At 38.0% G+C, this 12,393-nt stretch overlaps 1 protein-coding gene across 1 annotated transcript in view; it reads left to right on the top strand.

Annotated features, from left to right (window-relative positions):
- ACSL1 (acyl-CoA synthetase long-chain family member 1) overlaps positions 1-11,138 on the top strand; it is a 34,629-nt gene extending 23,491 nt beyond the window's left edge. The window contains exons 15-20 of the mRNA XM_008641467.2: positions 443-531; positions 7,858-7,974; positions 8,334-8,477; positions 9,027-9,128; positions 9,230-9,301; positions 9,501-11,138. Of these exons, the coding sequence (XP_008639689.1) occupies positions 443-531; positions 7,858-7,974; positions 8,334-8,477; positions 9,027-9,128; positions 9,230-9,301; positions 9,501-9,641 (665 nt within the window). The 3' untranslated portion in view covers positions 9,642-11,138. The remainder of the gene's footprint in view (positions 1-442; positions 532-7,857; positions 7,975-8,333; positions 8,478-9,026; positions 9,129-9,229; positions 9,302-9,500) is intronic.
- Positions 11,139-12,393: the final 1,255 nt, after the last annotated feature.

A 12,393-nucleotide genomic window follows, 5' to 3' on the forward strand; every position in this document is an offset into this window, starting at 1 on the left:
TGTTCTTGTAAGTTGAAGTAGCTTTAGGAGAAGGGAGGTCATAGTATTAACCCTTTGTAGTTTCTATCAAACAGGAATCTTCTGTGTATAAAGGCAGGCTGGAAATACAAATGGCATTTTTTGGTGTTGGAATCAACAGTCTGCACTTCCCTCAGCTGTTACATCTCTAGTTCCTTAATTGAAATAATATTGCTAATTAGTGGGGCTTCTGCTACTTAAATATCTCTGTAGAGAGGATCCTGATTATAAGAAAAAGCAAGCCTGAATACATGGTTCAGCTTGTAACATTCTTAGGGATATCTGAGAATTTAATGTTTCAGTCCTGGCAAATTTAAGCTACCAGAAATCAGTTTTCCATCTTTCTTCAGTGTGTAAGCAGCTTACTTTTTTCAGGATCTGGCTAAAAAGCATCAGGCTATTGAAGTGTTACTCTGTTTAATAGGTCATGTTGGAGCACCAATGCCATGCAATGCCATCAAGCTTGTTGATGTACAAGAAATGAATTACTTCGCTGCCAAAGGAGAGGGTGAGGTAAGTAATTTTGGAAAGTCAGTATGAGCCTCTTGGGAAATCTTGTAAAATGGGTTTTTTGTTCCTGAAATAACTGAGATTAGTAGAAGTGCTAAACATGGCCTGCTACCTAAAATCTAAGATGTCCGCATGCAATATCAGTTAATGATTCACAGAAGCAAACCAGGAAATAGTATATTGGAGGGCAGAAGAAACAGCTTCCATAGTAATCTGTTATCCCACAGGTTAACAGAGGGTTATATGACCATACATAAGGTTGTATGACCAAGGCAGCATCTTCCAGCTGCGGAATAGCTGGGAGGTGGCCACCTCATACTGCAGTTATCCTTCAGCAGAATGCTGGCAGAGGGCTTCCCTCCCACTCCACTGCTGTGGGCCAGAGAACAGCTGATGCATGTAGCCACTTACCCAGCTTGTGATGTGTAAGATGAGGTAATTTAAAGTGGCTGGAAACTTCTAAGAGAAATGGAGATCAAGTGACATGAAGGCTGATGATGATTTGTGATTCCTGCCTGTACATTTTTCTGAACTTTTTTCATTTGCAGTCTGCACAAATTGAACATGTATTTTTTACAAATTGCATTTTGAGGACCCACCTTTATATGTGATGCTTTATGCTGTCTTTTAAAATACTGTTTTGAAGTAAAATATATACAGGTTTAACTTTGTGTATATACTTTGAAGAGATGTTCATATAGTAATTTATTTTCCCCAAGCCTCGAAAGCAGATTAACTGTGGTGTCTTTCATATGCTTTCAAGAGGCTATTGGGGCAGCTGGGGGAAGGAGAAATTAAAAGTAGCTTAAGCAAGTAACTAATTTGTGGCTACAAAGGATTTATAATCTTTATTTGTTTTGGTTGTAATTTGTATGAGACTAGAGACAAATCATTGGGCTTTAATTCCCAGAAATACTCAAGGATTTAGTTGGTCTTGGTGGTGGGAAACTGCTTGCAAATGGAGAACAATGTCAAAATTATTCTGTCTTGCATATGACTCCGTATTTAGTCTTCATCAATAATTTTTGCTTCACTTTCAGTATGCTCTTAAAGCTTGGTCTGCTAGAGGAATTGAGTATAAATTCTTATAATAATAAATAGGTAAATAGTTTTTAAAACAAAAAAACTCCTAAAAGTGTTTTGCTTGCACCTAGTGTGAAAGTTTGCTGCATTAGGAGTTACTTTGGACTTGAGTAAAAATGGTAGCACCTTAATATATCAGATGCCATCTTAGGCCTGAAAGACTAACTTCCTCAGTATAAACTATTCTAAATATAACAAAAGAAGTGTTGTAACTTACTTCACAGCACCCAAACCCCATGGCTATGGAATTGCCTCTCCTTATCCATTTGCCTAAAATAAATATTCCTCCTTATTTTCTGCTTTTTATCTGGGTTAAACATTTCTAGTCCCCTTTTCTGAGAGTAAGCTTTCAATATTCTCTGCTCTGTCAAGCCTTGCTTTTCACTTTTGCCAGTTATCACTGTTCAAGAGGAATAAATTTGTGAATTGAATTATATATGAGCATGTGTGGAGGAGGTCTCAGCGCCAGATAGCAGGATACAGATAAATGGTTGGCTGTCTCTACTGGGAAAAGCTGTCACCTACTGCCTTCCTGTGATTTGTAGGAGCCATGAAAAATTAACGTTTGATTGGTCAGTCTTTAACTTGACTGGGATGTGTAGAGTTCTCTTTTATTCATATCCTTCCAGATAAGGTCTGTTTTATAACAGAAGTGACTTGGTTTGTAAAATATGACTTTGGTTTGGTCCCAAGTTTGAAACAACATCACAGAGTTTGATGGATATCAAGAATCAGTTAAGTGCTGATTTCAACCCTTGAACTGAGGTCAAAATAAAAATGCACAAGTATTTCTTTCTAGAATTAAGATGCCTATCAATAAAGGTTGTTTTAATTTATTTGGTTTTCACTGTTGAGTCTCTATGCATGCATCTGTAAGGAAAAGGGAATGGTATTCTAACCATAGTCCATCTTTCTTAATAGATTTTTGGGCAGGCAGATACTTCATTAAAGAGGTGGCTGCTGGATTTTGCTTCCAAGAGGAAAGAAGCAGAACTCAGAAGTGGTATTGTTAGAAATAACAGCTTCTGGGATAAAGTCATCTTCCGTAAAATACAGGTATGCTTGAAAGCCTCTGAGCTGAAGTTTGCAATTGTTGAATTTCATTGGGATGGTTCATATTTCATAGGAATATAGTCTGGTATGGCTTTTTCACTGATTAAAGACTACCTGGCTACTCAGAGCAAAAATCAGAGCTATCTTTTTATTTTCAATCTCATTTTTTCAATTCCCTTAGTTCTCAGAGTATCAGCTAACTGTATTAACCTTAGTTCTAGAGTATCAGCTAACTGTATTAAGGAAGTGTCTTGGGGTGACTTTATGATGTGTATTCCATATTGCTGCCCTGTGCCCAGAAATTAGGGCAGAAATTCAGTCACTCTGAAACAGTCTGGTGCTTCTCTCTTGACACTTTGAAAGCAAACATTGTCCTTCTGAAGAAAGAATGCTAAGTATGACACAGTGCCACCTGTAGCCCCCATTGTCTTCTCCCTGTTGGTCACTAGTAAGTTATGCCTGCTATTATATCTGACACTCACTTGCTATGGCCTTGACCTTGGCTGTACAACATGCCCATGTGGCTGCTTTTTATAGCATTCAGTATGTATGAGAAGTTGATACAAGGCAGTTAAAAATAAAGCCATCACTGTAAGGCCATGGCTTGAGCTCTTCTTGGCAGAGTCTGCATTGCAGTGACATCACAGTCTGTATAGATACTGTATGTTTGAGATCCCATATCTTCTAGCCATTAATGAAACTAAAAACACTGCAAGAAAGCTTGCAACAGCAGACTAAACTTTTACTCTCTAACATTTGTGGGTGGCACTGTAGGTGAAGAGTGGCTAAGGATGTCATAAAAGGTGACTCGAAGTTTTTCTAAAATGCTTTTGGTGTCCACAGTATCTTGTGTCTATTGTAGGCAAGTTTGGGAGGAAGAGTAAGGCTGATGGTTACAGGAGCAGCACCTGTGTCTGCAAGTGTACTGACCTTCCTGAGAGCAGCTCTTGGCTGTCAGGTGAGTTGCCTGGCCTTAGTCCTAAACCCTGAATATTTTAATATCCATCTCCAGGTTTTTTAGAGTTTTTCTAGCAGTCTGATTATATGGATAACTCTTTCTGGTATTCTTGGAGACCATACAAGTGCGTGCTCTTTTCCCAAGCTTCTCTCAGTCCCATGAAATTTCCATATTCATCCCAAAGTCTTTTAACTGAAGTAATCAGCTGTCTGAAGTGTCTTTCCTGTCTTAGAGGAAAGATTTTTTTGATGGGCTGCAGTAAGCAATAACTTACATACTTGATTTAAGTTTCTGGAGTTTGCCTTGCTTACAGAAGTATTTGTAACCACTGTAGAAAACCTAATAATGTGATCATATTGTAGTGTTGCTGTTTTGAAAATGAGGCTGGGGAGAATCAGATTGCACACATTGCATTTATCTTCAGAGTCTCTTCAAAGTATATGCTTTCAGAGGTAAAATTTGAACAACAGTGGCATAGAACAAATGTGTTGAAATTAAATAAATTTCAAGGATAGAAAACAAAAATACTCTAAAATATTAGGCTTTCATAATTTCCTGAAGTTTTTCAGTGGTGTGCTGGTGTAACAATGCATTTTGCACAGAAAAGGGAAGCCTGTCTTGTGTATAACAATCACAGAGCTGTGATGGGGCATACGGATTCCATTTCCGGCTGTCTCAGACAAAGCTATTTTTAAATTACGTGAATAAAGTCACTACTAGTGCTACGGTTCTTCATTTCTTTCTTGCTTCCTCTGCTGTTTTCTGTTTTAATCTAAATAGGTGTCACATACTGTGTGAAACTGAGTGAAACTATGAGTAAATATTGGAACTGATGGTGGAATATTAGCACTTAAAATTGTGTATTGTGATGAAACTAATAAATCAGTATTTCTTTTTTTTAGAAGATGCTGAGGGTTTTGGTACACTCAAATGTAAACCATTAGAAGAAACAAAATGTTAGTTGCTTTTTAATGAAGATACTGTGTTGAAAAGTAATGGTCTTAGATTATATTTTGATTTCACCTTCTAGTTCTATGAAGGTTATGGACAGACTGAATGCACAGCTGGATGCTCCCTGTCATTGCCTGGCGACTGGACAGCAGGTATGATGTTCAGCTCTCTACCTGTCTGTTAAATGTCAGGGTCCTGAAATTTTTAGAGGTCACTTTATTTAATCTTCAGTAACCCCTATCACGAAGGATATGATTGGTTTTCTTCAAGTGAAGTAAAAAAAGTTTTGAAGGGATCCCTTGATGTTTCTACCCCTAAATAGCTATGAATATTCAGTAATTCAAACTTCTAATAGGATCTGTTCTTGTAAGTTGAAGTAGCTTTAGGAGAAGGGAGGTCATAGTATTAACCCTTTGTAGTTTCTATCAAACAGGAATCTTCTGTGTATAAAGGCAGGCTGGAAATACAAATGGCATTTTTTGGTGTTGGAATCAACAGTCTGCACTTCCCTCAGCTGTTACATCTCTAGTTCCTTAATTGAAATAATATTGCTAATTAGTGGGGCTTCTGCTACTTAAATATCTCTGTAGAGAGGATCCTGATTATAAGAAAAAGCAAGCCTGAATACATGGTTCAGCTTGTAACATTCTTAGGGATATCTGAGAATTTAATGTTTCAGTCCTGGCAAATTTAAGCTACCAGAAATCAGTTTTCCATCTTTCTTCAGTGTGTAAGCAGCTTACTTTTTTCAGGATCTGGCTAAAAAGCATCAGGCTATTGAAGTGTTACTCTGTTTAATAGGTCATGTTGGAGCACCAATGCCATGCAATGCCATCAAGCTTGTTGATGTACAAGAAATGAATTACTTCGCTGCCAAAGGAGAGGGTGAGGTAAGTAATTTTGGAAAGTCAGTATGAGCCTCTTGGGAAATCTTGTAAAATGGGTTTTTTGTTCCTGAAATAACTGAGATTAGTAGAAGTGCTAAACATGGCCTGCTACCTAAAATCTAAGATGTCCGCATGCAATATCAGTTAATGATTCACAGAAGCAAACCAGGAAATAGTATATTGGAGGGCAGAAGAAACAGCTTCCATAGTAATCTGTTATCCCACAGGTTAACAGAGGGTTATATGACCATACATAAGGTTGTATGACCAAGGCAGCATCTTCCAGCTGCGGAATAGCTGGGAGGTGGCCACCTCATACTGCAGTTATCCTTCAGCAGAATGCTGGCAGAGGGCTTCCCTCCCACTCCACTGCTGTGGGCCAGAGAACAGCTGATGCATGTAGCCACTTACCCAGCTTGTGATGTGTAAGATGAGGTAATTTAAAGTGGCTGGAAACTTCTAAGAGAAATGGAGATCAAGTGACATGAAGGCTGATGATGATTTGTGATTCCTGCCTGTACATTTTTCTGAACTTTTTTCATTTGCAGTCTGCACAAATTGAACATGTATTTTTTACAAATTGCATTTTGAGGACCCACCTTTATATGTGATGCTTTATGCTGTCTTTTAAAATACTGTTTTGAAGTAAAATATATACAGGTTTAACTTTGTGTATATACTTTGAAGAGATGTTCATATAGTAATTTATTTTCCCCAAGCCTCGAAAGCAGATTAACTGTGGTGTCTTTCATATGCTTTCAAGAGGCTATTGGGGCAGCTGGGGGAAGGAGAAATTAAAAGTAGCTTAAGCAAGTAACTAATTTGTGGCTACAAAGGATTTATAATCTTTATTTGTTTTGGTTGTAATTTGTATGAGACTAGAGACAAATCATTGGGCTTTAATTCCCAGAAATACTCAAGGATTTAGTTGGTCTTGGTGGTGGGAAACTGCTTGCAAATGGAGAACAATGTCAAAATTATTCTGTCTTGCATATGACTCCGTATTTAGTCTTCATCAATAATTTTTGCTTCACTTTCAGTATGCTCTTAAAGCTTGGTCTGCTAGAGGAATTGAGTATAAATTCTTATAATAATAAATAGGTAAATAGTTTTTAAAACAAAAAAACTCCTAAAAGTGTTTTGCTTGCACCTAGTGTGAAAGTTTGCTGCATTAGGAGTTACTTTGGACTTGAGTAAAAATGGTAGCACCTTAATATATCAGATGCCATCTTAGGCCTGAAAGACTAACTTCCTCAGTATAAACTATTCTAAATATAACAAAAGAAGTGTTGTAACTTACTTCACAGCACCCAAACCCCATGGCTATGGAATTGCCTCTCCTTATCCATTTGCCTAAAATAAATATTCCTCCTTATTTTCTGCTTTTTATCTGGGTTAAACATTTCTAGTCCCCTTTTCTGAGAGTAAGCTTTCAATATTCTCTGCTCTGTCAAGCCTTGCTTTTCACTTTTGCCAGTTATCACTGTTCAAGAGGAATAAATTTGTGAATTGAATTATATATGAGCATGTGTGGAGGAGGTCTCAGCGCCAGATAGCAGGATACAGATAAATGGTTGGCTGTCTCTACTGGGAAAAGCTGTCACCTACTGCCTTCCTGTGATTTGTAGGAGCCATGAAAAATTAACGTTTGATTGGTCAGTCTTTAACTTGACTGGGATGTGTAGAGTTCTCTTTTATTCATATCCTTCCAGATAAGGTCTGTTTTATAACAGAAGTGACTTGGTTTGTAAAATATGACTTTGGTTTGGTCCCAAGTTTGGTAGGCTCCATGAGGTCATTAGAGCCCTCACTAATTCTCTGATCTCCCTCCTATTGACAACATCTCATGTTCATTGTATTGTAGTTCACCAGCATGCTGGGTAGGCACTGAAAATAGGTGGGATGAGTCTTTCAAGAATCGATTGCTGGACTACATTAGTAATTCCTTCTAGTCTAATTTTTGGACAACAAATGTGCCATTTGCTTGACACACAACTTTTCTTTTCCCTGCTAGTTTTAGCACAATGCCCCTGCTGTTTACCAAAGCTGAAATGAACATGTTGCCAGGCTGAGAGATAGTATTTCTGGATCTAGCCAAATTTTTTCACATAAATAAAAACAAATTTTTTCTGACAGGTTCCAATTATTCAAATAGTGGGTAGGAGCACTGCTACTAGAATGGAAGAGAACAGATCATTCCAATTGCTTCTTATTATATTTCACACCATTGGAAAATGTTAGGTCTCCAAAAACCATGAGTAGAAATTCCTGTACAAATGCAAACTTCCTCTTGCCTTTTCAATGGGAGTTAAGAACTGTTGGAGAAAGCATTTGTTGCTAGTAGTGATTGCTAACTTTCCTTCATAGAAGCATATATTAACAAATGGCTCTTTTCAGGTGTGTGTCAAAGGGCCAAATGTGTTTCGTGGCTATTTGAAAGATCCAGAAAAAACAGCAGAGGCTCTGGACAAAGATGGCTGGCTTCACACAGGAGATATTGGAAAATGGCTACCAGTAAGTTAACTTACATAGCTGGAATGGTACTTTCATAGTTATGAGCAGAAATTTAATAAATATATTAGAGAGCACTTGGTATTGAACAGAATTAGTTAGGTGAAAGACAAGAATTTGTGGATAATTACTGTTGTAGATAAATCTGTGTGCCTGGGGCTAGAAAGGTATTGACAGTGCCAGTCCTGAGGCTTTCCCCAGTTTACATGAGATGGATACATAACCTATTTTCTTCTAACATTAGTTTTACAGTTCTCTGGCTCTAGCACAGTTTTACTGTGCCAGTGTGGCATGCCTAAGCTGTGTAGATTGGTTTTTCACTTGAAGTGCCTCCTCTGAGTGAAAGTTATTTCTGTTAACAGAATGGTACATTGAAGATCATTGACCGGAAAAAACATATATTTAAACTAGCCCAGGGAGAGTACATAGCACCAGAGAAAATAGAGAATGTGTATCTGAGATGTGAAGCTCTTGCACAGGTGTTTGTCCATGGAGAGAGCTTGCAGGTAAGAATTTTTCAGGTAATTGTAAAAATTAATGCAAAAGGAGACTGCAGAAAAGCCTTTCTTCCTTCTGCCCACCTCAAACTTTGGGACTGGAATTTAAATTTTTATCTTCAATTTTTATTGTTACACATTTTAGTTCTGATTGGATTCTAGCAGTTACAGAGCATGTTTCTGGATTTAGTTTCAGACCAGGTAGTGGAGCTGAACTAATTTGCATACTAATGATTGAATATAAATTGCTAACAGTGTGCAGGGGGAAAAACCCAAAAAACAAACAAACACCGAAACAAACCCCCACACACCAAGAAAGAACCTGGATATCTTGGGGGTTTTCAAGTGTAAAGAGAAATGTGGGTCTTCAGAAGCTGAACTGAAAGAATTACTCTTAACTGCACTCCTGTGTTCAGGTAGCAGAAAGCTGCTGACTCTGATCCTATAGCAGGATCAGAAATGCTCCTCAAAGCCTAGCTGACTAGTAAGAAATGTGTAGCAACTAAAGTGTTGACTTAAAGTGTTGGGAATTTTTGTCAAGCTTTTTTCTTTTTTTAGGCCTTCTTAGTAGCTGTTGTGGTACCTGATCCTGATACTCTGCACAACTGGGCCAAGAAAAAGGGAGTTGAAGGCTCCTATCAAGAGCTATGCAAAAACAAGGTAAGGCATATCTAACTGAACAGTTAGCTGTTCTGCATCAGCTTCTTCAAGTTGATGCTTATGCAAGCATGAAGCTATACAATGTATTTCTGTATCCACAGGATGTAAAAAAATACATTCTGGAGGACATGGTGAGAGTTGGGAAAGAATCTGGTTTGAAGTCATTTGAACAGGTATGTTGCTTGTGAGAACCAAATACCTAATTCTTTAAACTTCTTAACACCGATATGATCTGATTCTCCAGAGACTGCTTTTAATTTCTGTCTGGAAAACTTCTCAAGTGACAGGCTTTGTTATGATGTTTGGGCAAGTTTTTAATAGTCTTGTCTATTCCAAGGAATACCGCTTGGCTAGTAACTTTTTATTTTCCAGGTGAAAGACATTTTCCTGCACACTGAAATGTTTTCTGTTGAAAACGGGCTGTTGACACCAACACTGAAGGCAAAGAGACCAGAACTGCGAAAATACTTCCAGTCACAGATAGATGAACTCTATGCTAATGCCAAAATGTAATTGTGAATGGAATGAGGAAAGTGGCACATGTCTGTCTACTGTTGGCCTTCATATCTGTATTTTGACTACAGCAAAAATAGGGAAGGAAACTGTGCAATCATTAACTTGTACAAAAATGGGTACTTGCCATAGGAACATTGAAGAAATGGAACACTGCCTTACTGTCAAGTTGTGTTGCATACTGTTTTTATGGTGACCTATTAATTCCAAAAAGAGCCTTAACTATAAATGGTAAATATATGTAAATTATTTAATATTTCCTTGGTCAAAAATGGGACTCACCTTCACCAAGGAGCTAAGGTTTTATTGCCAGCATGTTTGCTGTCTGCAGTGTGTTTTGCAGTTGTCAATTCCACAAAGGATTTGGCAGCTTTGAAAATGCCTCTAAGTATCTTGCATCCTCAGAAAAATTACTTAATCTCTTCAAAAAAACCCCACCACTCAACCACCAAAAAACCCAAACCCTTACAGTTGCATAGCTGGTATCACATCTTTTGTTAGTCCCAGTATTAACTGGGGCAAGGCATCTGAGCTGTATCTCCCTTCTACATCTGCAGCCAGTTATGATATGTACTTCTATAAGGTAGAAGCCAGCACTCCACACAAAAAAGAGTGATGAATAGAAGTTCCTCAGAGTAAGTCTGCATGTGGTGGTTCTGCACTGTGTGGATGCAGTTCATTCAGCAAGTGTAGCCTCTGCTACAGTAGCATGATTCTGGAGTGGCGCCAGCCTCGCAAATGAGAGGATCCCAACTCTGGCAAGAACACTAAAGACCTGAAAACCCAATCAGGAGGCTGGGCTTGCTAACAGTCAGGGTAAACATTGCACCTGTCCTAGCCACGTGTTTCCCTGTAATGAACTTGTATTTAAAATGCATTTTATAAAAATGCGCCAGGCCCTCTGTAAGTGGAAGAGCTTCTGACATAACCTCTGTTTTCTGTGCTTTATGTATGAGCCACTGAGTATTCTTCACTGAATAGCAAAATAGGTCAGGTAGAATTGTTTTTGCCTGATGCTTTGCAGCAGTTGGAATTATTTATATATGCCAACAGAACTGTGTGTTGGCCCAGAATAGTACTTGTTCAGGGATAAAAACCTAATTCCCAGATAACTAGTTATTATTTTGCAATTTATCTTTTGTTTGAAAAATCAGCAGAAATAAGCCTTATTACAGCATAAGTCTTTTGCTATCCTTAACAGAGTTGGTTTTGCATTAACATTCATTGCTGTTTTTTGAAAACATGGATATATGTAAAAATACAAGCACAACAAGGTTTGCACTAAGATTTGTGTGTGATTGTAATGCACTACTCTGTAGCATAATTTCATATGTGTATGCAATTCAGGTACACAAATCCAAGTCAACTGTTAGAGCAGTAGTTTGTTACATTGAAATTCAAATGTTTGCTTAGTGTTGGCTATTTCTATGTTTTATAAAACCAAAACAATTTTCAAAACCAATGAAGGAAACCAAAATAAATATTTCTGCATTTCAATGCTGTGATGTATTTGTTTATCAAGGAAAAATGCTGCTGGCTAACAAGCCCAGGTGTAATATTCTAACTGGCAAGCTGTAAAACTCCACTGCTACAGACATGCTAAATACAGTGTAAAGGCTGGTTGTTTACACTTTTACTGTTGGAAAGTGACTTTTCATGTTTAAAGTGTTGGTCAATATTTGTAAGAAAGGGATACTGTTGTATGTAACTTTCTTTTTCAGTACATTACTAAACAAGCAAGTCTTTAATTTTTTTTTTCTTTTTCCTGACAGTTGTGTTCTTACTAGCACCTCAACTGACTTTAACTTGAGTGAAAGCTGGAGTTTTCTGAAACTCTTATCAGCTCCTGGGTGGTGGTGGTAGTGGGTTTCCTTATGCCTGCCCTCACACCATGCATTTGGCTTAAATCGGGTATGGTATGAAAGATTTCAGGGGCAGAGTTACCAGAGCATAGATGAAGCACTACCACCAGGACACTGTTTAAAGCTCCATGTGACTACAGCTGTCATTGTGAGATACTAAGCAAACCTCTGTTCCTACCCATTGAAGAGTTTCTCCTCTTAAGTAATTTTGTATGTTCCTCTATACATTTCTTCCACACTGAAGGAAAGCTAAACCAAATTTGTCAGTTATTCAATAACATACTCAGATGTGTGTGTGCTGCTTGGAAAGACAGGGAAGTGTCATCACCCCTCTCCTACTGGAGATAGCTGAGAGAGGGATGAGAACTGGATCTAAGGTTTATGTTCTTAACAACATTCTATTGAAGAAACCTATCATTACAGAAACAAAACTGTACTGCCTTATCTGTGGCTCATGAGGCTGGGTGCTATAGCCAGCAAATTAGAATTTTAAAGAGAAATGTGCCACCTCCTAAGCCTAAAGTGATTATTTCACTGTGTTAGCTTATTTGGCTGGCTAAAGCTAAAAGCGTGTGTGTGGGTGTCAGTGTCATCCACCACATGGATGAAGAGGCGTGGCATCAAAAGGGTCCCTCCAGCTTACAAGACTTGACATTGCTAAATCTCCTGTTAATTTTAAGTGGCAGGGATGGAATTAAAAGTTTTCCAGCTATAGAGTACTTTTTTTTTTTTTTTTTTTTTGGCACGCCATTAAAGCAAGTACTATTTTTGCGCGGTTTAAAATAATTTCTTAACTGTTTTTAAGCGTAGCTTTCATTTTATCTTGGCAGAAGCGATCTCTTTCGCTTGCTTTTCCAGATGCACAGCGTCAGTTCAGGAAAAGGGAGGGG

This window comes from Corvus brachyrhynchos, unplaced genomic scaffold, assembly GCF_000691975.1.
Source record: "Corvus brachyrhynchos isolate BGI_N302 unplaced genomic scaffold, ASM69197v1 scaffold17, whole genome shotgun sequence".
Classification (NCBI taxonomy): Eukaryota; Metazoa; Chordata; class Aves; order Passeriformes; family Corvidae; genus Corvus; species Corvus brachyrhynchos.